A 27309-nucleotide genomic window follows, 5' to 3' on the forward strand; every position below is an offset into this window, starting at 1 on the left:
CGCGGGTTCGTGCCCTGGTCCGGGAGGATCCCACATGCCGCGGAGCAACTAAGCCCGTGAGCCATGGCCGCTGGGCCTGCGCGTCCGGAGCCTGTGCTCCGCAACGGGGGAGGCCACAGCAGTGAGAGGCCCGCATACCGCAAACAAACAAACAAACAAAAAAACAACAAAAAAACCCCGGTTAATTTAGAAAGACTCTGCTTCCTGAGACTCCCACCCAGACATTTCTTGGTACATTATTGTTTAAAAAAATGCTCCAATTTCTCTCACTTAGAGAAAGGTCTTTCCTCTTCAAATCTTTCAGGTTTTTGTGGGATCTTAGTTCCCCAACCAGGGACCGAGCACGTGCCCCCTGCAGTGGAAGCCTAAAGTCAACCACTGGGCGGCCAGGGAAGTTGCATTAGGTGTTACTCTGGGAGGAGAAGCTGCCAAGGGCCTGATTTTGGTGGGGAGGGACCCACCTGGGGCAGTGCGGGGGACGTCAGTAGGGAGCCGCGGGCCTGGCTCTATTTATGAAAGGAACGAGAGGCCGAAGTCCAGGAAGGTGTGCAGGGAGAGAGCAACCCGGTCTCTGGGCCCCTCCCCCGACCGTGATCTCCAGGCGCCCCTGCCCTTTGAGCCCCGGGGCGTCTCGGGCGCTGGCACACTCGCCCCGGCCGCTGCGGGGACCAGCGGAGCGGGCGGAATGCTGCGGCTGCTGGCGTCCGGCTGCGCCCGGGGCCTGGGGGGCGGCGCGGGCGCGCGGGGGCTGGTTCCTGGGGGCCGCGCGCGTCCTACCGCGGGGCTCTGCGACCCCGGCAGCAGCCAGAGCCGCCAGGCCTCCGACGCCCCCCGGAACCAACCTCCCAGCTCCGAGTTCGTGGCCCGGTCGGTGGGCATCTGCTCCATGATGCGGCTGCCGGTGCAGGCCTCCCCCGAGGGGCTGGATGCCGCCTTCATCGGGGTGCCGCTGGACATTGGGACCTCCAACAGGCCCGGGGCGAGGTAAGCCCCGAAGGACTCGGGGACACGTGTTGGGACAGCCTGGCGGCCGCTGCGCACACAAAACTCATGGAGAGGTGCTTTCCCTCACCCAGGGTCGAGCTGGAAGCCACGTGCCTGGCTCCAAAGTGCCCCTAATCCTTTGAGAGACAGCTGATTTCCCGCAAGCAACCCTGAGGGCTCAGCCGTGTCATCCATTGGTAAAGAAAGGGGGTTCAAGGACTGAGCCTTCTCCCTGCCCCATTCCCTGGCCTAGCTGGATGGTGGCTGTAGGTACCCTGGTTTACAGAAGCAGGGGACATTACGTTTGAGAACAGAAGCTGGTTGCCCCTTCCCCAAACCTCTAGATGTCACCTGACTCAAGAATTTGCTCCAAATAAGGCCATTTTTTCTTCTTTTTTCGGTCGCGCAGCCTGCGGGATCTTAGTTCCCCCACCAGGGATCACTGCATGCCCCCTGCAGTGGAAATGCGGAGTCTTAACCACTAAACCGCCAGGAAAGTCCCCCAAATAAGGCAGTTTTCCTAAGATTAAGTTAAAGGAAGTAAAATCGATTTTTCTAATTATTGAACATCAGCTATTTACGATTCCGCAGCAACAGTTTAGGAAACTGAGGCTCAAGGAGATTAAGAAATTATCTAATGCCGTTCAGTAAATTGGTGATTGGTGGGCTTCTAAGTCTGTACCTTTAATCTCTTCACTATATAGGCTAGATGAGTGGTCCTCAACATGTGTGTGACTCCCCCCCCCCCCCCCGGGGACATTTGGCAGAGTCTGGAGACATTTTTGGTTATCACAACATGGGGGAAGGGGTGCTACTGGCATCTAGTGGGTAAAGACCAGGGTTGCTGCTAAACATCCTGCAATGTATAGGATGACCCCTACCCCCCGCAGCAAAGATTCAGCCAGCCCCAGCACAGAGCCTGCGAAGCCCCAGCCTAGGCAGAGCCTCTAAAGCCCACCTTTAGGGATGGCTCACAGGTTGACTCTCTCTCCACCAGATTTGGACCCCGACGGATCCGCGAAGAATCAGTGCTGCTTCGGACAGCCAACCCTAGCACAGGAGCCCTCCCCTTCCAGTCCCTCATGGTTGCAGACCTAGGCGATGTGAATGTCAATCTTTACAACCTTCAGGACAGCTGCCGCCTAATTCGAGAGGCCTATCAGAAAATTGTCGCAGCTGGCTGTATTCCTCTGACCTTGGGTAATGGCATCTGCAAGGGAAAGGGTAGTTCTCTGAGCTCAGGGTCTGTTTATCATGACCTGGAGTACAGTTACTTCTCCAGGGTGAGCCACTGTCAATATGGAGACAGTAGGAAAGGGAACATTTTTAGTTCATTAATTTTAACCCCGGGGGAGAGGATATTTACATTTTTGGACTAATGTGACTGACAGGGATGGACCAGGGTGAAGCAAGGGAGGCATTCACCTTGGTGCAAAATTTAAGGGGTGCCAAAAAGTCAGCAATACATATTACTGATTTCCCTTTTTGCCTCAGGTTCCAATATGGCTCAGAACAGCACAGTTGCTGATCCTATCTTTATTTCAAGTTTATCATAAGGGACTTCCCTGGTGGCGCAGTGGTTAAGAATCCGCCTGCCAATGCAGGGGACGTGGGTTCGAGCCCTGGTCTGGGAAGATCCCACATGCCGCGGAGCAACTAAACCCGTGCACTACAACTACTGAGGCTGCGCTCTAGAGCCCGCGTACCACATCTACTGAGCTCACATGCTGCAACTACTGCAGCCCGCGTGCCTAGAGCCCGTGCTCCGCAACAAGAGAAGCCACCGCCACGAGAAGCCCGTGCACTGCAACGGAGAGTAGCCCCCACTCACCGCAACTAGAGAAAGCCCGCGTGCAGCAACGAAGACCCAACGCATCCAAAAATTAAAAAAAAAATTTATAAAAAAGAAAAATAAATAAATAAAGTAGCGTGGGCTTCTCATTGCGGTGGCTTCTCTTGTTGTGGAGCACGAGCTCTAGGCACGCAGGCTCAGTAGTTGCAGCATGCGGGCTCTGAGGCGCGTGGGCTTCAGTAGTTGTGGCTCTCGGGCTTAGTTGCTCTGCGGCATGTGGGATCTTCCCAGACCAGGGCTCAAACCTGTGTCCCCTGCATTGGCAGGCGGATTCTTAACCACTGCGCCATCAGGGAAGTCCCTATCATGGATTCTTTGTGGGTTTTTTTGCATTGATTTTAATTTTTAAAAATATTACATTAAAATAGTATTTATCTTGATTACTTAGGCTTTTTTGGCCCATAGCTTGCAGGATCTTCGTTCGTCCCCTGGCCAGGGATGGGACCCAGGTCCCCTGCAGTGTGAGCGCAGAGTCCTAATCGCTGGACCACCAGGGAATTCCCCAATTACTTTTTTTGGTGTCCCTTCAATTTGGCATCCGCAAGTGCCTCTATCCACCTCACCTTGTCCCAGCCCTTGATGCCAGGCCTGAGGAGGCTGCCAGCACGGGCTTAGTTGTGACTTCTTAACTATTTCAAGGACATTGTTTCAATGACTTTATTTGAGAGAACTGCAAGGGGGTCTTTTCCTCTCGTCAGGGTCTATGTCAATCTATAGAGCAGCTTTCCTCTTACCCTCACCCCCCCCACCGGCCCCACTCTCACTGTAGCAGTTCTTTCTCTTCCTGTTCACCAATAGTCAAAATAGTACCTTTTTCTAAATATCAAAATTTATTTCTGCCAAATGAGAGGGCCTAGCCTGCGGAGCATAGTGGTAAGGAGTGGGGTTTCTGGCTGACGTGGTTTGAAATCTCAGCTCCACCTCTCACTAGCTCTTCATGCTTCATTTCCTTATCTGTAATATGGGAATAAAAATACCACCACCCACCTTCTTATATTGTGTCAGGGGCATATAACAAAAGTGCATATAAAGTGCCCAGCTTTGTGACTGGTATGTTTTAAGCTTCCATAAATATTAGCTATTGTTGTTATTAATAATTATCAATGGTAATACTTTTCTAGGCCTGTGCTGTCCATTATGGTAGCCCCTAGCCACATGTGGCTATTTAAATGAATTACAATAAGAAAAAAAAAAATTCAATTCTTCAGTTGCATGAGCCACATTTCAATAGCCAATGGCTAGGGACCCCCATGTTGGCCAGTGCAGATACAGAACATGCGTGTGTCACTGCAGGAAGTTCAACTGCACAGAGCTGGTCCGAGCATTTCCCCTATAAGCCTTAATTTAATTTCCTCTTTTTTTTTTTTTTTGTGGTACGCGGGCCTCTCACTGTTGTGGCCTCTCCTGTTGCGGAGCACAGGCTCCGGACGCGCAGGCTCAGCGGCCATGGCTCACGGGCCCAGCCGCTCCGCGGCATGTGGGATCTTCCCGGACCGGGGCACGAACCCGTGTTCCCTGCATCAGCAGGCGGACTCTTAACCACTGCGCCACCAGGGAAGCCCTAATTTCCTCTTTTAAATGACAATGTAATGTCAAACATTTAGTGGCCGTTTCTCCACCACTGAACAAGATCATATTTTAGCTGGGGTCATAGTTCTTCTAGTCTAATAGAAAGGGTGGCAGAATTGGGCAGATCAAAGATCGTTCTAGGTGATACATGGTCCTCGAATCTTATCCATGTTCCAGATGTTTTCTTCTTTTTTTTTCTCCTTGCAGGTGGAGATCACACAATCACCTATCCTATATTGCAAGCGATGGCAGAAAAGTAAGTCCCAAAGGCTGGAGCTGGGGAATGAGTTGTTTTCTGCTAGATGGCATCAGGTGACCTCTGCTGGCTCAGGTTATTGGGGATGATAGGAAATTCCCCATTGAGTTGCTTCTATGGATCAAAATTAAGGTCGAGCTCCAGGTGTGTCTGTCAGTCACCAGATGGGAGCCAAGACAATTTATTATTAACACCCTGGCCGCCGGCCCTTGCCCTAGATCTGCTCGGGTATGCACGCTCAGCATTTGCCTCTGTTTTTGGAAGATGAGCCCCTGGTGAAATACACAACCTCAGTTAACTTCAGTTTCTGTTTTACTTCAAAGGCCAAACACGCCCTGCTTTTTCCTGAAAGGGCCCCTTTCCCAGAGGATGAGACGATGGATTTTTCCAGTAGTGAAAATCTACTAGGGATTGACTAATTTTGGTTAGTTAGTTTGAGAAATAGACAGATGGGCCAAGGTGGTGAGCTCCAGAATTCATATAGAGGAAAGCTATGTGGGTGGCATTCTGGTTGGAGGTGGGTACGAGGCTTTTCTGGAAGCTGTGTTTGCCTGGCACTGATTTGGATTGTCTGTTTTCTTTGGGCAGCTGGCAGGGTTGATGGGGATTATAGAGAGAGAGCTGAGTGGAAGCTGCTTCTTGGTACCACAGTTGGAGAAAGGGTGGTGCTGATTAGTTGAGCCTTCAGACGAGCTCACCTGAGCCGCCACCCTTTATTTTCACCCTCCCAGTCCTCTCCATCTGTAAGTGAAGAAAATTCTGGGCGATAGGTAGGGAGCGTCAGCTAAAGCACATGACTGTTTTCTGCCTGACTTCTCTGGGCTTATTGTCCTTCTGAGAAGCTAAGTGGTTTGAAGACAGAAACCAGTTGCAAGGCTGGTAACTGATGCCAGGTCCCCCTTCCATGGCTATGAACTGTCATCAAGTTTTGGTGGCCTGGAGGGCGGTGGTGTTCAGGCCCCACGGGGAGGCCTGGCCTCTGAGCCGCCCTGTTGTCACCAGGCACGGGCCTGTGGGGCTGGTGCACGTGGACGCACACATGGACACGGCGGACCAGGCCCTGGGTGAGAAGCTCTATCACGGGACGCCCTTCCGCCGGTGCGTGGACGACGGACTCCTGGACTGTGAGCGCGTGGTACAGATCGGCATCCGGGGCTCTTCCATGACCTTGGATACCTACAGATACAGCCGGAGCCAGGTGACAGGCCAACAGCCCCTCCCTCTATCCCCGGCCCCAAAGTGCCTTCCTCTCCATTGCCCACTCAATGGAGGCTGTGGATTCAAAGGGACTTTGCTAATCAAGCTCAAAGTGGGGACAGAAGGGTGAGTTTGCATCATGTGGAGCAGATAGGAGCGGGGATGGTAGTTCACGAGGCAGAGGAGGCCTCTTATCGCTGGGGAGGGGAGACAAGCAGAAACAAACCAAGCCCTTGGATGCTGCTGGCTTGGAAAAGAGTGCAGGAGGTCCAGACCCAAGGCGATGGGTCTGATATGGGCATGATAGTTCCCTCCTCAGGGAGATCGGGGGTCAACTTGCAGGTGCACATAAACTGAGCACGGGGTAGGCCTATAGGAAATGCCCAGTAAATGGTGCCAGGCCCAAGTGTCAACTTTCTGCTCTTCAATTCTTTCTCAGGGCTTCCGGGTGGTCCTGGCTGAAGACTGCTGGATGAAGTCACTGGTTCCTCTGATGGGAAAAGTGAGGCAGCAGATGGGAGTCAGACCCATTTATATCAGCTTTGATATCGACGGCTTGGACCCTGCCTATGCCCCAGGGACAGGGACACCCGAAATTGCTGGTCTCACTCCTAGTCAGGTAAGGAGGCTCCACCAGTGACACTTCCTGTGGGTGAGGATACTTAGCTCCCCACTTTCCTGGGACTTGAACTGAGTCTTTAGAAATCAGGATGGGCTTTTAAAACCAGAGCACCTGGGGCTTCCCTGGTGGCGCAGTGGTTGAGAATCCGCCTGCTGAGGCAGGGGTCACGGGTTCGTGCCCCGGTCCGGGAAGATCCCACATGCCGCGGAGCGGCTGGGCCCATGAGCCATGGCCGCTGAGGCTGTGCGTCCGGAGCCTGTGCTCGCTCCGCAACGGGAGAGGCCACGGCAGTGAGAGGCCCGCGTACCACAAAAAAAAAAAAAAAAAAAAAAAAAAAAAAAAAAAAAATCAGAGCACCTGGACCTTTGTTGTGCTTAGGGCTGATCACAGATTTGGATTCTCCCTTATTGATGAGTGACTGATTTTGGCAAGGGCCCTCATTTCTTTCTTTCTTTTTTTTCTTCTTTTCTTCTTTTTATAAAAAAAAGAATTTATTTTTAAATGTATTTTTGGCTGTGTTGCTGCCCGGGCTTTCCTCTAGTTGCGGCGAGCGGGGGCTACTCTTCATTGCGGTGCACGGGCTTCTCACTGCGGTGGCTTCTCTTGTTGCGGAGCACGGGCTCTAGGCACACAGGCTTCAGTAGTTGTGGCACGTGGGCTCAGTGGTTGTGGCTTGAGGGCTCTAGAGTGCAGGCTCAGTAGTTGTGGTGCACGGGCTTAATTACTCCACGGCATGTGGGATCTTCCCAGACCAGGGCTCAAACCCGTGTCCCCTGCATTGGCAGGCAGGTTCTTAACCACTGCACCACCAGGGAAGTCCGGGCCCTCATTTCTTATCTGGGATATAATAGTCCGTTATTTGGTCTTTCTGCCTCTGGTCCACCTGTTCATGGGGACAATATTGTAGTGCCCCCTGTTCAGACACCAAACTTACCTTTTTGGGGTTAAATTTTTTTTTTTTTTTTTTTTTTTTTTTTTTTACGCTACGTGGGCCTCTCACTGCTGTGGCCTCTCCCCTTGCGGAGCACAGGCTCCGGACGCGCAGGCTCAGCGGCCATGGCTCACGGGCCCAGCCGCTCCGCGGCATGTGGGATCTTCCCAGACCGGGGCACGAACCCGCGTCCCCTGCATCGGCAGGCGGACTCCCAACCACTGCGCCACCAGGGAAGCCCTGGGGGTTAAATTTTAAAGGTACGCACAGTGGGATTAACACCTCCCAGGGTAGTTCAAGAGTTTTAGAAACCCCTCGAGAAAGCTCCCATGGTATGCTGAGAGGGAGCATGGGGGTTGCTGAGGGGTACGGTAAGCACAAGGAGGCAGCCCTGGAGTGTGGCTGTACCTGGAAGGAAAGCTCCAGACGTGGACCTTTGCTCTGTTCACTACTCTCCGAGCCGAGGAGAGTGTCTGACATATCAGTGGGAGGTACTCACAGATACTGGAGTAAATGAATGAAGACTGCTTGAACAAATCAACTCTCTTCTATCCTCTCAGAAAGGAGGATGGTCATAACAGCCTCTCTAAAGCCTTTCCCAGTTCCCGTCGGTTTTCTAGAACACACTCCTCTTTTCTCAGCTTCGCATCCTTCCTGCTTTTCACCTGCAGAACGGAAGCAAAGTGACGCTCTTCCTGCCACCCCGTCACTCATCCTATCTCCGGCCACGTCTGACTACTAGTACTTCTTCCGTCTTGGCGCCTTTGCATGTGTCTTTCCCTCTCCCGGGGCTGCCCTCCCCCTACTCCTCTGCTTGGTCAGTTCCTTGAGCTAAGTGTTTCCACCTTGGGGGAGCCTTCCCCAGCCTCTTCAGGCTGCGACATGTGCTCATACTATGCCTGAAGCCCTTCATGCTGGCATTGAAGCGATTGGTTTGTTTGTCTCTGTGATCCCACCAGGGTGCCTGGTGGTCAGTGAATGTTTATTGAGGGAAAGCGACAGTTCCAAGTTGAAGGGCAGGCCCGTGTTGGGAGAAATCCATGGAGGCCTCTATTGGTTGCTTTCTGTTGTCAATGATTACCTCTCTTGGACAACTCAAGCTTCATCTTGGACAGGCTCTGGAGATCATCCGGGGGTGTCAAGGCCTGAACGTGGTGGGTTGTGATCTTGTGGAGGTTTCACCGCCGTACGATCCTTCTGGTGAGTAAGGGAGGCAACTGTGATCCGTAGGCAGCGGCTAGTTTAAATTGTATTAATCTAGTTAGTAAGTAGATGGATGGGTCCCTTTATATAACTCGGGAACCGGCTGAGTATGTCCTACAGTGAAGGAAATAAACCTATTACTGTACACCGTACAGATGTGAGCTAATGAACCCTAACAAACCCCCTGGGAGGCGGCTAAGGATTGTTAGCTGGCCCCCCCGTCGGCAGAAGAGAGAGAAACCAGCGTGCAGTTCAGCGATAGGGCTGCTCAGTGCCATCTGCCTTGGATATTTCACTGAAGAGTGAATTCTCAAAGCATAAATGATATTTATTAATATCGATAAGGTGGGGGAGTTAGCTGGCTTAGGAGAGAGATTCAAAGCCGATGCCATCCCAATAATTTTAATCTAGAAAAGCTTACAGGGTTAGGCCTGTTAGCCTTAGAGGATAGATAGTAAATACGATACACACCAATATGATAGGTTTTCCTTTGGGGGAAATCTGTTCTCAGAGTAAACAGAGAGCCTTCTGAATTTTAAAATACCACTTCTGAATGACGCTTGATGTTGATGGAGAGAACACCGGGGAAAGCATGTCCACGGGGCGGCGGGGAACCGCAGAGGAGCGCGCAAGGCAGGACTCTGGAAAAGGAAGCACAAAGGGACACAAGCTGAGGAGCCCGAGGAGGCGGTCTGTGCAGTGTTCACGTTTGGGTTTTTCACCTCTTTGCAGGAAACACAGCCCTCGTGGCGGCTAACCTGCTGTTTGAAATGCTGTGTGTTCTCCCCAAAGTGACAGTCGCCTGAATCTTGTGCTACGATGTTCAAGATAAAACAAGAGCTTGCCTGGATGACAAATGCTCCAGAAGAACTTACGTGCAAGCAATCTGAGTACTAAAGAGTTTATGCCAATAAAACGTTCTGCTCACAGTGTCACTGGTGGCTCTACAATCGGGCCTTACAGTAGAACTCGAATCCAAACAGCTAATATTCCTAAGGTGTTTGAATTAACTTAAAAAAAATTGCACTTGTGCTTTTTTTTTTTCTCCTTTGATGAATGGTGATGGAGGATAAAGGGGAAAGGGATGGAGAAATTTAGTTTAAGGTTATCTAAAATCTGGAGGAATGAAATGAAAAAACCCTATGAAATAATACTGTAGAAAAACATTCCCTATTTCTATAGTATCTTCCTTTACAACACAGCCCCTACGCTGAGGAGCATCTTGGTTTTAGGACCACTGTGAACATAAAAAAAGTTTGAAAGGAAACATAACATGCAGATCCTGATAAAGAAACTTCCCACTCAAAAGCCCAGGAAGAGGCACGAATGTCTTCAAAACCAGGTGACATCAGCTGCCTCTTAGTGACCTTTCCTTAACCCTCTCCCTCTGAGCCTCAGTTTTGCATTATCTTCCCTTCACGCTGACCCACCCTCTCTGACGGCAATTCCCGAAATCTGCAGCGGAGGCGTCACGACCTCAAGCATGTGTTGAGTTACATGCGAATTCAATTTTGTTGATACTGTGTCCATGGTCAAATCATCACCTCGTGACATAAGAGCTATCCATAATCATCACACATTAAAATAGTTTATTTCTGTTTCCAGTCTGTAGTATTCTTAAAACAAAATAACATCAGCTTCAGTGCCTGTTCACAATACAAAACAAAAACAACCTAAAAAAGACACCATTCGCCAAATAGGTTATTTGTTCCTAAGAGTATCAAAAGTGCAAAATAGTCACCTTCTTTTCGGGTCTGTCTCGAAAGTATAATCATCCTCCTTGACAAACTGAACAGATTCAGCAGCAGACACGCTGCGTTTGTTTCAAGGGACAAGGTCAGCTATTTGGACATGACCAACGTTTCATCTGGAAAGAATGTTTTCCATCAGCTTTTCAAGAATTTTACTTAGAAAAAAATGTTGGAGAGTTTGCTCCTGATCCCTTTCCCCAAACAATGCAAATCACTTAAAACACATTCAGATCCCACTTCTTTTTATAGCAGGAAAACATTTATGTACCAAATAAGGGGGGGAATCAACCTAGTATTTGAAACCACAACCAAGTTTTCATGGTCGATAAGCGATGGCAGCAAGACTGTGGTGTCTAATGGGAGTTAGGGCAGCCTTGCTCGCTGAAATGTTCCCTAGTTGGAGGTGATGAACTCTGTTAGACAGATTGTGCCACCGACACCTGGGCTAATAAAAAAAAATTAAAAAAAAAAAATGGGTGTGTAGGGGCTTCCCTGGTGGCGCAGTGGTTGAGAGTCCGCCTGCCGATGCAGGGGATGCGGGTTCGTGCCCCGGTCCGGGAGGATCCCACGTGCCGCGGAGCGGCTGGGCCCGTGAGCCATGGCCGCTGAGCCTGCGCGTCCGGAGCCTGTGCTCCGCAACGGGAGAGGCCACAACGGTGAGAGGCCCGCGTAACGCACAAAAAAAAAAGAAAAAAAAAAAAAAAAAAAAGGGTGCGTATATCTACAAGGCTTGTTTTAGGCCAGTTGTCCCCATCTGCTAAACATGATGCATAGTCTGTATCAATCAGAAAAACCTACCTCTGAAAACATCAACATTGTCAGTTTCAAGATACTCGAAGACTAGGAAGTTAACTTAAAGCCAAAATTGGGTCTGTGTGATTACATATGTGAGTAAGAGAAATGGTAGCATTGGCTGACCAGGCCAGTGGCTCATACATTTGACACAAAAGTAAACAAATTCATGGAAATGACATTCAGGAGGAAAGCCTTGGGTGGTCAAGGGTAAAGGTCAGTTTAAAAGCTTCCCAGTTTCCTCTTGGGGGACATAGCTACCAGCCCCCAAATGGATCTGCAGATGATTTTCTTTGGATTGAAATATTTCCTAGGAACGTTTTCACTATTATCACTTCCTTTCTTTACACAAATCAAAGGTGCAGCTGTCTGAAGGTGCTTTTTATGTTAATGATACAATTTTTTAAAGTGAATGAATCTGGGTGTTTTTGTTTTTCATAAATTAAGGTCACGAATCCCACTAGTACCGGAAATTAAAAAAATAAAAACCTACCACTGAACCAAAACACTACTCATATAAGCAACTTGGCCATAAGAGATGCAGAAAATAATTTTGAGGACTTGGTGCATCACAGAGCCAAAAATGACTTCCTCCATCAGTTCTACCTAGGCCAGGTGCCATGAGATACGGCAATCAGAATAAACATCCACTTTTAGAGGATCATGTGGAAAAATAAAGCCTGGCAGTGATTTATTTTTTTAAATAAAGCTATAGATTCCATGAAAACTAGGAATTTCTGGGCTCAAATAATTTGTTACTTGCCACTGTAGCTCAATCCAAATGGCTTAGTTTAAAGCAATTACGATTAAAGAAAATATTAACCTATTTTGTCCCATCACTGATTTTGACCCTTCACTTTACATAAAGGCAATTTGTTTTGACATCTGAACTCTTTGAGGTTGTCCAAACCCCACTGGTGGTGTGCTCTAAAAAGAAAAGGTAAGCTCTCTAACTGGCTGGTAGGGCCCCACCTGGGGTCCATCGTTCACTGGAGCTCAGCGAGCTGGGGTGCTGATGACAGGTCTGACCCTGTTACTGGTGAAGCAGTTGTAACTTAAGAGTGAAAACAATTAGATGATACATCAAAATATAGGCCAGAAGCTCAAAGTGAACAAAACAGGAGTCTAGAACGTGTCTTGGCTCACTTGTCACCAAAGAGGACTTGAAGATACAGCACTTTTGGGGTAACGGTATTCAAAATACAATTGCTGAGAAATTTTAAGTTACTCGATACAAAGATATGTCTGATATTTTACTAAAGAGACATCACTGTAGGGAAGAGGTTCCTTGAGCCTGACTCACGGCAGGAATAATGTTGTCTTCAGCTTAACATCTACTGGCTTATAGCAGCTTATCTCTACGTTCAGAGAGCAAGGTTACAAGTTATGGCTCCTAATATCCATACCCTAAAACTGACAGAGGCAGAAAGGCATCCGAAAACATACAGGTAAATGGCTCAAGGTCATTACAGTACTTCTTGCCACGCGGATCCCTGGCCGGCTACCTTTAGTGTTCGGGAGGGGGCTCATGGGATGCTCACGAAGGCATTGCTCAGGCACTGCCCAGCCCTCCCTTCTCTTGTCTTGGGAAGAAAATCAAACATATGTGCAGAAACCCCACTCATTCCTAACCTTTTAAAACCGTGGCTGACAAGCTGTTGTAGGAGGATACCCCCCAAATATACTTTTAGCCATTTACTACCAAAAAAACCATTAATGTAAGATCGCTTGGAACTAGGCCTTTTTTGAGACACAGGGCCCAGAAGCTGCGGTGGGGTGTCCCACCGTTACAGCATGCACCGCGGCAGAAGCACGGCCAAGGCTGGGCGGGGGACAGACGGCCCGACCGGCACACCAGGCTCGCGAGGTCCCCCCGGGTTCTGATGCAGGGTCCAGCCCTGTGCTTCTCCCACAGCACAGAGACAGGACAGGGGACTGGGGGTGGGGGGCGAGCACGGGGCGGGGCGACAAAGGAAGAGGGAATGAGCAGTCTGTTTTTAATCGTGTGGCATTCAAATGAGGAAAACAGACCCAAAGGAAAGTATTCTGATCTGGGGAATTCAGTGTGTGGTGTTTTTCACTCCTAGGTTAGAACAGGACAACGGAAAGATTCTTCTAGCCACTGTTCTGGAATAATAATCGAAAATCTATACTCTGTCCATTGTGATCGTTTGAGTCCTGAAAATACCTGTTCACAGGGGCCTGTTACAAAGTCTGAAGAGTTCGAGCCTCTTTTTGAAATTCTCAGTCTAGCTCGGGCCATGAGGGGATATAAAACCTCTGTAAGGAGCCTTCCAGCAGCCGTTCCATCCATAAGGACAACTTGCTCAATTTTCCTTTGATGGGCCTGGATCCAAGGCCAGAAGAAGATTTCCCTCGAGATTCACCCAGATGGAGGGAAGAGTCAAGGTCACTACACGACCCCAGGGCTTCCTCCTCTTCGACTGTTTTCTGAGGCTTGAAGAGGCAGAAGTATTTCTTGTGGCCATTCAGAGCCAGTACATAGCCCGTGTAGTCACGTTCCATGAAATGCTTGTCGTATTGGTTTGGGATCGGGGCCACATCTTGAGCAAATTCTAGTAAGTATTCCAGCCATTCTCTGTGTTTATCTAGACTCAGGAAGGAAAAGTGCAGGCAGCTGCTCCTGCAGGAAGGACAGAAGGAGGATTTAGGGTATTTTCCGACACATTTAGTCGCAGGGAACACAGGTACCTCAGTCAGATTTTAAATAACAGGAAAAGGCTTTGTGTTGGGTGGGGCCTGCGTACAGAAGAAACGAAGGATTTCTGCGGGACCCGGAGGGCTTCTACGATGGCGGCAAGAGCCCCTCGTCCATTTCCTGTCCCTTGCTGGGTGTCACTCACATCACTCTCAGTGTCTGGCTTCAGGAAAAGACACAAGAGCTAGAGAAGAGAGTTTCCTGAAAGGGCTCAGGGAAGACTGCGTTCAAGCTCTTCTGTTCAGAACCAACAGTCAAGGGGAAGAAAGGTCCCCACATGATGGCTTAGAGGTCTGGGTTGGAAAGGTCACAGCCAACACCGTGCTGCGTGGATAAAGCCCCTCCAGCTCCCTCCTTACCCAAGTATGCAGGCTCTCCCCCTCCTCCTTCCACGCCCCCCGACCCCTCCCATGTGCACACAGGAGCTCACCCAGTGAACGCGTAGACCTCCAAAGCGAATTTCTGCAGCAGGCTGGTCTTGGTGGAATTTGACAGGATGAGGACCACGTTCATTTGGCCTGGCCTCAGGCGCACCAAGTTACTGGTGTACGTTACATCTGTGAGTTCGGTCACCTCCACAAAGCCTTTTTTAGGAATCCTGCTGTGGAGAAAAACCGAGGAATTAAGATCTTGTAGCGTAAGGGACTGCCATGACTTTTAAAAGGAACAAGTGGAAGAAAATGCTATGTTCTAACCAGACTAGATATGTTATTTAATAGCCTCGAGCCTGACACATGGGCAGGGCGGGACTGACCCCGATTTAGTTATCCCGGGCCTATAAAGAGCCTTGCTGGTGTTGCCGTTCAGTTGGTGTAGAAGCGGCTTTAGGACGGGATGAAGGCCGTCAACACAGTTATGGTGACGCACCGTTCTCTGCTTCTAGCTCATCTAGCATCTCCCTGACATGCTTCTTTGCTTCCTTCCCACCTTCATTATTAAATCTGGGGTTGAGAAACACAGGGTACTGAGGAGAGGCTAACTAGTCCTGTGTCTGAAGGCCTAGGCTGTCTCAGTCAACGCTCTTCAGCTGCGACTCTTGCCTAGATCCACATCTCACACAAGGAGGGGAGCCAGGGTTCTTAGCTGTACCAGACCCTCGGACGCTGCTTATCAGACCCCGCGGTGTGGGGGGGGCTGCTACTGAGGGCGAGGTGCTGGCGTTTGGTCAGGGCAACCTGCTGGGCTCCTTGGTGAAGCTCGGCTCTGTCTTCCCGGTCTTCTCGTGGGCTTCCTCTTTGTCTGGAGGGCTTGACTCTCGCTCCTCATTTGAGTCACTGAAGTAAGAAAAAGGAGTTTTACAGAAGGTTTGTAAGGTTTGGGGCTCACCCTTCAGACATGGCACTGAGCAGACGTGGAGGCTCTTACCTGAAAGCCTGAATGATGACAGTGCCGAAGAGGATGAAGAGGGCAGAGAAGACCAGGGACAGAAGGGGCATCATTTCCCGCCTAAAGTGAAGTTCACAAGCTCTGGTCAGCTCTATGTGGGCTGCTGTGACGTGTCAATTAATGGTTTTAGGTTTCTTCTCTCCGGCTCAAAAAAACCCCTAAACCACCCCAAACCAAAAAGCTTTCACATCAACAAACACCTTTTTTTTTTTTTTTTTTTTTTGGCTGCGCCGTGCAGCCTGTGGGATCTTAGTTATCCAATCAGGGATCGAACCCGTAACCCCTGCGTTGGGAGTGCAGAGTCTTAACCATTGGACCGCCAGGGGAAGTCTGACACTTTCTAATCTCATACAAACAGAGGTTTTTTTGGGTGGTGGTGGTGGTGAAAGCAGAGATTTTTCCCTCACTGTTCTAATGCACAGATCACTTATTCAAAAAGTTTTTGTGTCTCAGCCCGTGCTGAATAAATTCTGCAGAAGGAAACAATAAGAGGGGTAACAAACGATTTAAGTTGTGAACGTGGCGGAACATTCTAATGTCAAGGGTAGTATCAGGTGACTAAAAGGTCTGTGGAATTATTTCCTTTATTTTGATTTATTCGTTTTTTTTCTGGCCAGAATAATTCAGATGTGGCCCAGAGGGGAGGAGAAGGTGGGAAAAAGTTGACTTCTCAAGATCGCCACTAGGTGTTCTGAAATTTTATTCACCCACAAACACCCATCAAAGGCCTGCTGTTTTTCAGGAGCTGGGTTGGGGGCCAGGAAGCACGAACATGAGTGGCACATGGTCTGTCCATGACTAGGAGCTCATGGTCTCATTGGGGTGGGTGTGGTATAGCCCTCCCTTCTCCGATTAATTCACTGATTCATTTGTGCATCTTTTCACTGGACTCCATGTGTGTCAGGCCCTGTGCTGGACACCAGAGGTGCTCTGATGAAGAGGATGGTCCCAGGCTCTGCTAGCTGGAGGGGCAGCCAGGGGTGATCCTTTCTTTCCCCACCAGTGGGAAAGGGTCAATCAGCAAATATTAAAAAAGGGAAGTCACTGAAAGAAGAAGGGGAACAGTTGTTGGAAATACGTAAACACTCTTCCACCTGCCTATGGAGTCCACACTGAAATGAAAGAAGAGTGGACTCTTTTCGAAAGAAAAACAGCGGTCCTGGGTTAACAGAGATAAAGAAATTCAAACTTGGCAATACTCCTACCAGTTGCTGTGAAATATGCTGTCCCAAGTGTCTGAGATGTAGTCAGAAGCAGAATACAGCCACCGAAGGAGAAAAATCTGTTGAGAGAGAAAATGGGTGACGGTCAGGCCTGGACCCCTGAGCCCCGGAGGGAGAAGCCCCCTGCCTCCAACATGGCACTGTTGCTCTGGGGGCTCAGGAGCCCTGCCCGGTGCCCGCTCTCCTGGGCTATGTGCTTACAGGGGCAAGTTCATCGGTCAAGTCGGGGAGCACAGCTTCCGAGGACAGAAGAGCTGGGTCTTTCCGCAGTTGGTCAAGATAACCCAAAAGGATGAATTTATCGCTCTCACTCCCGGTCCAGGGATCCTCCAGGGTTTTATACACCACCCTCCCTGCTGTGTTGCGCCTTTCTAAGATAGACACCTGGGAGAAAAAGAGAGGAAAAACCATGAGAATTCTCAAAAGAATGTCAAGTTACCGTTGCTTGGGTTTTTTTCAGGGAGGATGGAAAAAATGGGTCTAGTGAAGCTCAAACACAGGTATGGATGAGTATACAATATCTGCAAGAGATTTACATTTTTCTAATAAAAGAAATTAGCTTTATGGTGACTTTCCAGAGCTTTTGCTAAAGTTAAAGCTCTTTCTTCTCAATAGACTTTGTTCTATAACTTCTGACTTAATGTCATAAAGAAGGAAACCTTTGTTTTTTCGAGAGATTTTTCCATAATTACCAAGATGACGAAAAAGACAGAGAAGAATTTCATACTTCTGCAGAGGGTGGTGATGAAGGAGGGGAAAGGAAGGTGAGATCAATTAGGATGAAGTAAAAGAGGCAGAAGCACAGAAGGGAGATATTTGGAAAGCCTATTACTGGTAGCCTAAGGAAGATTCTACAAACTAGGTACTGTAAGACTAGACCTGCCAAGCGGAGAGACTGGTGAAAAGGGCTGATGCTCTTTAATCTTTACCCAGAGGGAAGATGCTTTCTGTGAAGGTCCAAGGCTGAAAATCTAGGAGGTGAAATCAGCATGGTAAAAGACTACTTTAGGAGTGCTTGCAAAACAGGCTTCGGACAGCACAGGGAACTATACTCGATATCCTGTGATAAACCATAACGGAAAAGAATATAAAAAAGAATGTATATATAACTGAACCGATCTGCTGTACAGCAGAAATTAACACAACATTGTAAATCAACTATACTTTAATTAAAAAAAAAAAAGTCAAATGGTTTCCAAGCACTCGGAAAACATAAGGCAAACAGGCTTCAGAGATTCCTGGACTTCCTGGAATCTATATTGAAAACTCCTGAGGAAGGAGGACTCAGAATTAAGTGTCATGTGCTTGTGAAGAGCTCGAGACCGGGACAGCACCCACGACTCACCGCTGGTTTTCCTTGAAACGTGTCGCTGTCTGGCAGTAAGGTGTTGGCAAACTCCTGCTGCCGATTGCTGTAGACGTGCACGAACCTCACTGTGTCCTGTGTGTTTGCCAGAGCAAAAGACAGGAAAGCCTCGAAGGGTTTACTCAACTTGGTAGCCTCAGCGGTCAGTAAAACCACACAGTACCTGCATGTCAACAAAAGAGAAGACTTTAATCCCCGAGGCCACGGCTAGAACCTGAATGGCAAGTGAAGGTGAAAGAGAGGAGACGCTCATTTACAAAGTGAACGAACGTGTTTTAGGAATGAAAGCTTCACGGGGGAGCCTCTAATGAGAGAAAATGTCCAAGGCATTAAGGACCTGCTTCTTTCTAGACTGGTGGTGCTCTCCCCAAACCAAACTTCACGACATTTAGAGATGCCTTTGAAGGCAATGGTCACTGAACCCTTGATGCAGGAGGCACCTGTTCTAGTTCTCCCGCCGCAGGCAGGGCTGGCTGAGCCTATCTGAGGCCAGGGCCACTGGGCCTCATTCTGAAGGGCTTCCTTTGTAGTGGTGCCAAGGGAAAGTTCATCTAATCATTCATTCATGCATTCATTCTCTCAAATACTACTGAGCACTCAGTAGATGCCAGGTAAGACAGACAATGATCTTGCCCTCATGGAGCTGATATTCCAGTGTGGAAAGCAGATAACAAATAGATAGATGGATAGACCATGACAAGTAGTGACAAGCGTTATGAAAAAAAATAAAGAAGTGAAGGGGAGAGAGTCAAGGGTGGGCTGGGAGTCACGGTCCATCAGACTGGCTGAGCAGAGACGTGAAGGAGGTGCCGTGGGAGGAAGTGGGGTCTGAGCACTGCAGGCAGAGAGCACCGCAAGTGCAAAGGCCCTGAGGCCGGGGGACTCGATCCAATTCACAGCGTTAGGAGGATCGCTGGCTGCCATGAACCGACTGAGGGTGGGAGAGCGGAGTGGAGGCAGAGGAGGTTAGGAGGCTAACACGGGGGCCCCGACGAGAGGTGACAGTGACCTGGCGAGGGTGGCGGTGCTAACAAAGGGGAGGTGGGCGTGGACTGGGGATATTTTCCGAAGGCGGTATAAGTAACAATCCTTTAAGTCCAGGATCACCTGCCTTACATTTAATTAAAGTCTTTCTTCTCTTAGTCTATAAAGGAAACTGAAAAGTCTGGAAACATAGGGAATTTTTCCTATTTTAAATAATATTTTAGTTGTATTTTCACATAACGTGATCAAAATGTTTTCCTTTCACATCCGGACAGCTTTCACAGATGAAACAGCCCTAAATTTAAAGGCACTCATTCATTAATCTGAAAGAGGTATAATAAGTATTTTCCCTGTATTTCCAGACTTTAGACACTCTGTATGAATAAGTATGCCTCAGCCCTGCTATTTTCATTTAATTATTTTACCATTTCCTCAGTACCCTCACTTCTCTACTGTTTAGTCATTAACCTGGCTCCTCTCCAAGACCTTCTCCAAGACCCCCAGAGGCTCACCCCGTGTGGAATACTCTGGTAGGAACAGTAACTCTCTCCCACTCCATGCTGCTTTACAGTGACCCACGCTCTCCTTGACACCCGGCAAAATCTACTCCGCCTTTAGTGCTACCTCTAAGGGGCATCTTCTCTGGCACTCCCAATAATTTGGTCCTAGGGTGCCCTGGACTGTTATACCCCTCACTGTCATAGTTGTTCATCAATATTTGTTACATGAAGAATAAATTCTGAGGGCCTCAGGGTGGACGTTTAATTGCCTTGTAGTAAAATGCAACACGCCCCTCCGCTGCACTGATGAGCAGGGCCAAAGCCTTCAGTCCTTACTTCCTCTGTCGGTGAGACCGTTTCACGGGGCAGAGTTCATGGAACAGCTTCTGGCTGGTGAGCCTGGCTGCCAACAGATACTTGTTTTGGGTGATGAAGTCATCAATGACCTGTTTCTTCATACCTCGGGCCTGGAGAAAAACCAAGAGACAGTGGATTCTGATTAAGTTTTCTCACTGAAAATGGGCTTTACTTACAGCTTAATAAACATGTAGCTGAGAGACTTCCCTGGCGGTCTAGTGGTTAAGACTCCGTGTTCCCAATGCAGGGGGCACAGGTTCGATCCCTGGTCAGGGAACTGAGATCCTGCATGCCGTGCAGCACGGCCCCCCAAAAAAAAAACCAAAAAAAAGAAGTGCCTGATCCTGGCTAAGGTAATAGAACCACGTAAGTCAGACTCATCTGAGCAGGTAAACATGTGGTAATCTTTCTAAAAAATGCAGGGCTAGGACTTCCCTGGTGGCGCAGTAGTTAAGCATCTGCCTGCCAATGCAGGGAACCAGGTTCTAGCCCTGGTCCGGGAAGATCCCACATGCTGCACAGCAACTAAGCCCATGCGCCACAACTACTGAGCCTGTGCTCTAGAGCCCATGAGCCACAACTACTGAGCCTGCGTGCCACAACTACTGAAGCCCACGGGCTTAGAGCCCATGCTCTGCAACAAGAGAAGCCACTGCAATGAGAAGCCCGCGCACCGCAACGAAGAGTAGCCCCCTCTCGCCACAACTACAGAAAGCCTGTAGGCGGCAACAAAGATCCAACGCAGACAAAAAAAAAAAAGCAAAAAAAAAAAGCAGGGCTGAGAGCAATGACGTAGCTATTTCAGGTCAAAGGAAAAATCAAGTGCTCTTTTCACTGGACAACTTTTGTATACTGTTTTACACTAGCAGATTTAAAAAGTCAATAATTTGGAATTTTTAGGCAAATTTACTTCAAGATTTATAGGAAACTGAACAATTGAAAATAAACTCCCTGGGACTTCCTGGCAGTCTGATGGTTAAGACTCCGTGCTTCCACTGCAGGTGGCACGGGTTCAATCCCTGGGGAACTAAGGTCCTGCATGCCTCGCTGCGTGTGGCCAAAAAACCAAAAACAAACAAACAAAATACCCCACAAAACTCCTAAGTAACAATGTTACTGAGTATAAAAGGTGGACAACAAAACTGTAATATGACTACTTTGTTATTACTAACTTTCATATATTTCAAATGCTGAAATGATATATATAGTAGCTTCTCTGACCACAATTAAACAAGAAATCAATATAAGACAGAAACCAGAAAATCCCTTTTTGTTTAGAAATTAAGAAACTCTGAATAGGGCTTTCCTGGTGGCGCAGTGGTTGAGAATCTGCCTGCTAATGCAGGGGACACGGGTTCGAGCCCTGGGCTTGGAGGATCCCACATGCCGCGGAGCAACTGGGCCCGTGAGCTGCAACTACTGAGCCTGCGCGTCTGGAGCCTGTGTTTCGCAACAAGAGAGGCCGCGATAGTGAGAGGCCCGCGCACCGTGATGAAGAGTGGCCCCCGCTTGCCACAACTGGAGAAAGCCTTCGCACAGAAACGAAGACCCAACGCAGCAAAAATAAATAAATAAAACTCCTACCCCCCAACATCTTCTTCTTCTTCAAAAAAGAAACTCTGAATAACTTACTGACCTAAGAAGAAAGCATATCAGATATAAGGAAATATTTTGAATTTGAAGTGATTAATGAAAATACTATTTATCAAAACTTTGGGACTCAGATGAAGTATCAGTAGTACTTGGAGAGTAATGTTAAAATGAATATAATAGACAAGAAATTAATGAACTAGACAAGGAAAAAGGAAATAGTAAAGATGAATATAGAAATCAATAAAACAAAATAAATATATAAGAAGAATTAACAAAACCAAAATTGATTCTTTGGAAGAGCTAATAAAATTGACAAACCTCTGGTAAAACCAATCATGAAAATAAGAGAGAAGGCACAAATAACCATTATCAAGGATGACGAGGGACTCCTCTGGTGGTCCAGTGGTTAAGGCTCTGTGCTCCCAATGCAGGGGGACCCAGTTTGGTCCCTGGTCAGGGAACTAGATCCCACATGCCACAACTAAGAGTATGCATGCCGCTACTAAAGATCCTGCATGCCACAATGAAGATCCTGCATGCGGCAACGAAGATCCCAAGTGCCGCAACTAAGACCTAGAGTAGCCAAATAAATAAATATTAAAAAAATAAAAAAAGGGACCTCATTGCTGGCGCAGTGCATAAGACTCCATGCTCCCAATGAGGGTTCGATCCCTGGTCAGGGAACTAGATCCCACATGCATGCCGAAACTAAGAGTTCGCATGCCACAACTAAGGAGCCTGAGTGCTGCAACTAATGAGCTGGGGAGCCACAACTAAGGAGCTCTGGAGCTGCAACTAAGGAGCCTGCTGCAACTAAGACCTGGAGCAACCAAAAAAATAAATAAATATTTAACAAAAAAGGATGATGAGGAGGAATCACTCCCTATGTTTGTAGAAACTAAAAATATATACATATACATGTATATACACATATACATTTAAATTTGAAAATTTAGATGAAACAGAAAAATTTCTAGAAAGATAAAACAATATCTGAAAAAGAGAAGAGTTAAATAGTTCTATAACCATTAAAGAAGATGAGTCAGTAGTCAAAAATCTTTCCTTAAACACAAACTCAGGCTGAGATGGCTTTACACAGGTGGTTTTGACCAAACTTTCAAGGAGGACAATCCAATCTTAAACAAAGTCTTCCCAAGAAGAGAAAAAGGGAGAACACACCCCATCTTGTTTCATGATTCAAATCCTCACATGGGCATCTTGAGAAAGAGAAGTTAGAAGTCAATCTCATTTCTGAAAATAAATGTGAAAGTCCTAAACAAAATGTTAGCAAACTGAATACAGCAATATACTGAAAGCAAAATATAAATAATGATCCTGTTGGATTTATCTCATGAATGCAAGTTAGGTTTAACACTAGAAAATGATTAATATGATTTAGCACATTACAGAACATGAAAGAAGAAAACTTTGGATAATCATAATGGATGTGTAAAAAGCATTTGATAAAAATCAACCCCATTCATGTCAGAAAAATTAAATTGGTCTAGTGTTGGCAAGGATATGGAGCAATGGAACATTCACACATGATTGGTGGAAATGTACTTAGGAAAACACATTAGCTAGTAAAGTTAAAGAGATATATATATATATTCAATCATTAAAAAAAATAAAGCCATATATGTTAACATAAATAACGTTTTTTAAACATTAAAAAACAACAACAGGGCTTCCCTGGTGGCGCAGTGGTTGGGAGTCTGCCTGCTGATGCAGGGGGCGCGGGTTCGTGCTCCGGTCCGGGGGGATCCCACATGCCGCGGAGCGGCTGGGCCCGTGAGCCATGGCCGCTGAGCCTGCGCGTCCGGAGCCTGTGCTCCGCGGCGGGACAGGCCACAGCAGTGAGAGGCCCTCGTACCGCAACAAAACAAAACGAAACAAAAAACAAACACAATAATTTCCAAAACCAAAAAATGTTTAGTGAGAAGATTAACACTGCTTTACATTTTTACAAATCTTTTTAATGTCTGGTTTCATAGAAGAGATAGGTGGATTCTCATATTGCTTCTATATACAATCGGGGGTCATATATTGTTCTGGTTGAAAATCCAGCCTCACACAGATATATAGTTAGAAAAGGGAGGTTTATTTTAATAGCTTTTCAGATAACTATGGATATTCTTCTTTGCCACTACACCGAAACTGGACAAATGGTAATTTCTTAAAGGTTAGTTGCTATGTGGATTCAATGAACTTTTTTTTTTTTTTTTTCTGGCTGCGCTGCATGGGGGATCTTAGTTCCCCAACCAGGGATCGAACCTGTGCCCCTGCAGTGGAAGCACAGAGTCCTAACCACTGGACCGCAGGGGAATTGCCATCAATGAACTTTCAGTACTCTGTTAAATTAAAATTCACTGATCAAAAATTAAGAAGGTAAAATTCACTGATCGCCTTGCACTTAGAATGGATCTTTTACTCATGCATGGTCATTTGAAAAATATTGGTTCACTGATCTCCCAGATGCTGACAAATTTTCTTATTCATATGAAAAAATGCATCACATTGATGAACCAGTCTCATAAGAAAGTCTGAGAAGCTATCAAGGTCATGATGGCTGATACAAATTTTTCAAAATTATAATTTCCTTGGAAGGCTGTATTCTATCATCAGCGACAGATACTGAGTTGTTTCCCTTAAAGTGCCAGGCTCACTTCATTCATTTTAAAGAAAATGTCTGCCTAACTCTGAGTAACCATAGTTGTCCGTCAATTATTCTTTCAAGTAAAAAATGATGTTCCATCAAAAAAAAAAGAAAAGTGGCTAGTTCAAAACTCCTGAGTTAGGCAACCACACAAATATTTGTCCCCAGGACGCCCTCTGCACCTTGGCCTGCAGCAGAGCTTTCTGCACGCTTCCTATTTTGTCACAGAGAACATTAAAGATACCAGAAAGACGTGGACTTGAGTGTCAATTTACCTATTAATAAAATTCATACTTCTTACTGCTTCATCAAGGCTATTCAGTGAAATGAGCCTCAATTCAGTTGATCCTCTGTGTTGTTACAGCGAGTGCTTAGGAGTCAAGAACACATGGCCACACCAGCAGCCTGGTGCCCGGGCCTTGGTGTTTGCACTTGGTGGGTATGCACTGGAAAGTTTACCCACCATGGCTTTTGCACCATCGGTGCAAGTGTCAACACAGAGAAAAGACAAATTATGTCTTAGTGGTTCCTATGAAGACAGCTTTGATCTCACAGACTCTCTTAAAGGGTCTTTTGGAGCCCCCCCCCGCCCCCAGGGGTCTGTGAACCACATCTTTAAAACTGCCATCCTGTAGAAACTTGTGATTGGGTACACCGGGATACACGTGATGTCCACGGCATCACTGGTTCTAAAGCCCCGAAATGTCCATCAACAGAAGAATGAATAAACCCATTATCATGTGGCCATAACCACTGTACAGAAGATGAAAACAAATTAACTAGAGCTAAGAGAAACCACTAGTGCTATTAGTGTTATACTAAGCCCCTTGCCATTGGGAGGACTCAGTTTATGTTAAGAATGCAGTTTTATATTCATAAAGAACAAATTGGTAAAGCATCCATCGTACCAGCAATTTTGTTAATGTATTTGATTACCGATTTTCCCCAGGAAATAAATAAATAACAATTCCCAAGAGTACAAGCTATCACCAAAAAGCAATTTAGGAAATCTCACAGATTAACCTTGGACTGAGATGACCTTCTTTCCTCTCTTCCACAACTGGCATGTGTTTGCTTCCTGACTCTCTCCTGGCTCCTTCTTAGTCGCCATCAGGCATCCCCCCTTTTTATTTGCTGGTGATTGTCCAGAGTTCTGTCCTTGGCTGCCTTCTCTCCTTACTTTACATACGATGCCTGGGAGATCTCCTCACACTAAAGACTTCAACCTCTAACCAGTCACTGACGATCCACAGATCTCTATTCCAGCTCCTCCGCCTTTCCTTGGATCCAGATCCCTGCCTGATGGACATCTCCCCTTAGGTTTCCTAAAGGCAGTTCTAAGTCTTATGTCCTCAACTGAACTCATTACCTTCTTCTGAAACCTGCTCTCCCTTCCTTACTATCCACTTTCCCCATCTGGTTCTGTCACACACCACACCCCTTACCCTAGTCCCATAGTCTCAGGACCCCTTCTACGTCGACATGGCACCCGGAGGAACCCTACATCTTAGTGAGACACCTACTGCAGTGGACGGTCTTTCTCCTCTCCTGACAGTGGGTCAAAGGAGGACAAAGACTAACACTGGATGTCAGAACTGTTCTGTATTTAGTGCTCAGCAGGCAGGCAATGAATGTATTGAATGAATGAAATAAAGGATTTTAGAGAATTTCTTTCTTCTCATCCTAGCCTCCTATAAGAGAAAGTATCAAAAGGTTCTTGACGATTAAAAAAAACACATTAAAAATATTAAAAAATACATGTGCATTATAGGGATTTTTGAAAACCTAAATATTGAAATAATATATATTTCTGCCATCAAAAGATAACCATTAATGTTTTGATGTACTTATTTCTAGTTTTTTCCTATGCGTACACATGCACACGGGCACTCACTTTACAAAATTGAGGTCAGTGAATGAACTGCGTATACAATTCTGCATCCTGCTCGCTCTGTAACATTATGTTAGGAAAATTATCCCCAACATTAAGTATTCTCGAGTTGCCATTTTAAATGGCTATATAATAGTCTCTGGGATGTACCAATAATTATCCTGCCACTGGATGTTTATATTTCCCCCTCATTTTTGGTATTATGAATGATACTTAACACCTCTGTATGTAATTCTGTGCCCGAGTTCCTATTCCTTTAGGATAGAGTCCTAAAAGGTAATCTCATCTCCCTCAGGTCTTTACTCGTGTCACCTTAATGAGGCCCTTCTTGGCTGCTCCACCTTAAAAATGTGAGCCCTCTCCCCTAACACCCTATGTTCCTCTTCCCCGTTTTACTTTTCTCCTTGGCACGTATCACTATAGAACATACCATGATAGAGTGTGTTACGCTGATTGTCTCTCGTCCCCACTAGAACACAGGATGGGGAACTCTGTCAGTTTTGTCCAGGGCTGCACCCTCAGCACAGAAAGCCCTGTCTGGCACACAGTAGGGACTCAGGAGTGCTCTTCCGCTAAGCAGTTGATGTTTTATCACCCAATCGCTTTTCTGAAAACTTTTGAGGCTCCTTCCAGCAAGGCAAGAAAGAGAAGTCCCTGTTTCTCTGTAGTCTCAACTCTGAGTATTTTTCCTTCAAAAATCTTTAACAATTTGATGAGAGAAGAAAATGTTTATTTTGCTTTTCTCTGATTATTAGTGAGATTTATGTTTTTAAAGGTGTCTATTAGTCACTTGCATCTCCTCTCAGGATTTTGTTCGTTTTGTTTTGGGGGGAAGTTTTAAAACATTTTTTAAAAACTGAGGTAAAATTCACATAACATGAAATTAACCATTTTAGTGCACAATTCAGTGGCATTTAGTACATTCAGTGTTGTGCGACCCTCATCTCGATCTAGTTCCAAAACATTTTCATCACCCTAAAACTCTGTACTCATTAAATGGTCATTCTGTACTCATTAAGTGGTCATTCTCAAGAAGTTCTGGGTTGACCTCCTTGATTAGAAGAAGCTCATCAGAAATTAAAGATAATGATCCCTTTTATATTGGTTGTAATTACTTCCCTTATTGTTTAATCAAAAATTCCTAAGTATTTATATAAAAATTTAAAACCTATAATCAAGTTATTAAGATTCTCCAACAAGATTTTCCCCAATGTTTTTAGCCCGTCCCTATCTTAAGATCAGATAAATATTCAGTGTATGTTCTTTAACTTAGTGTATGGGTTTTTTTCTTTTTTTCCAGTGATGTTACTTAGTTAGTTAGTTAATTAATTAATTAATTAATTTTTTGGCTGCGCTGCGAGGCATGTGGGATCTTAGTTCCTGACCAGGGATCAAATCCGCAACCCCTGCAGTGGAAGTGCGGAGTCTTAACCGCTGGACCGCCAGGGAAGTCCCTAAAGGAAGAGATTAAAACTAG

At 46.7% G+C, this 27309-nt stretch overlaps 2 protein-coding genes across 10 annotated transcripts in view; one reads left to right on the forward strand and one right to left on the reverse strand.

The window, feature by feature from the left end:
* The first annotated feature begins 685 nt into the window (after positions 1–685).
* Positions 686–9546, forward strand: AGMAT (agmatinase (putative)). 4 transcript variants are annotated; one of them, XM_067016950.1, is made up of 8 exons: positions 686–984; positions 1982–2184; positions 4613–4661; positions 5664–5859; positions 6298–6477; positions 8053–8152; positions 8371–8611; positions 9347–9546. In XM_067016950.1, exons 1-7 carry the CDS (start codon positions 686–688, stop codon positions 8574–8576), a joined length of 1233 nt encoding a protein of 410 aa, XP_066873051.1. In that variant the 3' UTR covers positions 8577–8611; positions 9347–9546. The 4 variants fall into 4 exon arrangements, with proteins under 4 accessions (XP_066873051.1, XP_066873070.1, XP_066873058.1 ...); XM_067016969.1 differs by having other exon boundaries at positions 8527–8611; positions 9347–9433; XM_067016957.1 differs by lacking the exon at positions 8053–8152 and having other exon boundaries at positions 8512–8611.
* Positions 9547–10182: 636 nt separating this feature from the next.
* Positions 10183–27309, reverse strand: part of DNAJC16 (DnaJ heat shock protein family (Hsp40) member C16) — a 37767-nt gene continuing 20640 nt past the window's right edge. For 3 of the 6 annotated variants that reach the window (XM_067016945.1, XM_059066586.2, XM_067016921.1), the window contains 8 exons: positions 19672–19802; positions 17831–18014; positions 16687–16869; positions 16468–16544; positions 15242–15322; positions 15052–15150; positions 14307–14477; positions 10183–13801 (listed from right to left, as the gene is read on the reverse strand). In XM_067016945.1, the coding sequence (XP_066873046.1) occupies positions 13402–13801; positions 14307–14477; positions 15052–15150; positions 15242–15322; positions 16468–16544; positions 16687–16869; positions 17831–18014; positions 19672–19802 (1326 nt within the window). In that variant the 3' untranslated portion in view covers positions 10183–13401. Of the gene's footprint in view, positions 14040–14306; positions 14478–15051; positions 15151–15241; positions 15323–16467; positions 16545–16686; positions 16870–17830; positions 18015–19671; positions 19803–27309 lie in introns of all 6 variants that reach the window. The other 3 variants (XM_067016912.1, XM_067016929.1, XM_067016937.1) reach the window with 3 other exon arrangements.

Source organism: Kogia breviceps, chromosome 1 (assembly GCF_026419965.1).
Source record: "Kogia breviceps isolate mKogBre1 chromosome 1, mKogBre1 haplotype 1, whole genome shotgun sequence".
Classification (NCBI taxonomy): Eukaryota; Metazoa; Chordata; class Mammalia; order Artiodactyla; family Physeteridae; genus Kogia; species Kogia breviceps.

Coding starts and splice junctions, on each gene's coding strand:
- AGMAT (XM_067016950.1), top strand. CDS start 686: ATGCTGCGGCTGCTGGCGTCCGGCTGCGCCCGGGGCCTGGGGGGCGGC. Junction 4,662..5,663: donor TTGCAAGCGATGGCAGAAAA/GTAAGTCCCAAA, acceptor TGTTGTCACCAG/GCACGGGCCTGTGGGGCTGG. Junction 8,153..8,370: donor CCGGCCACGTCTGACTACTA/GTACTTCTTCCG, acceptor TGATCCCACCAG/GGTGCCTGGTGGTCAGTGAA.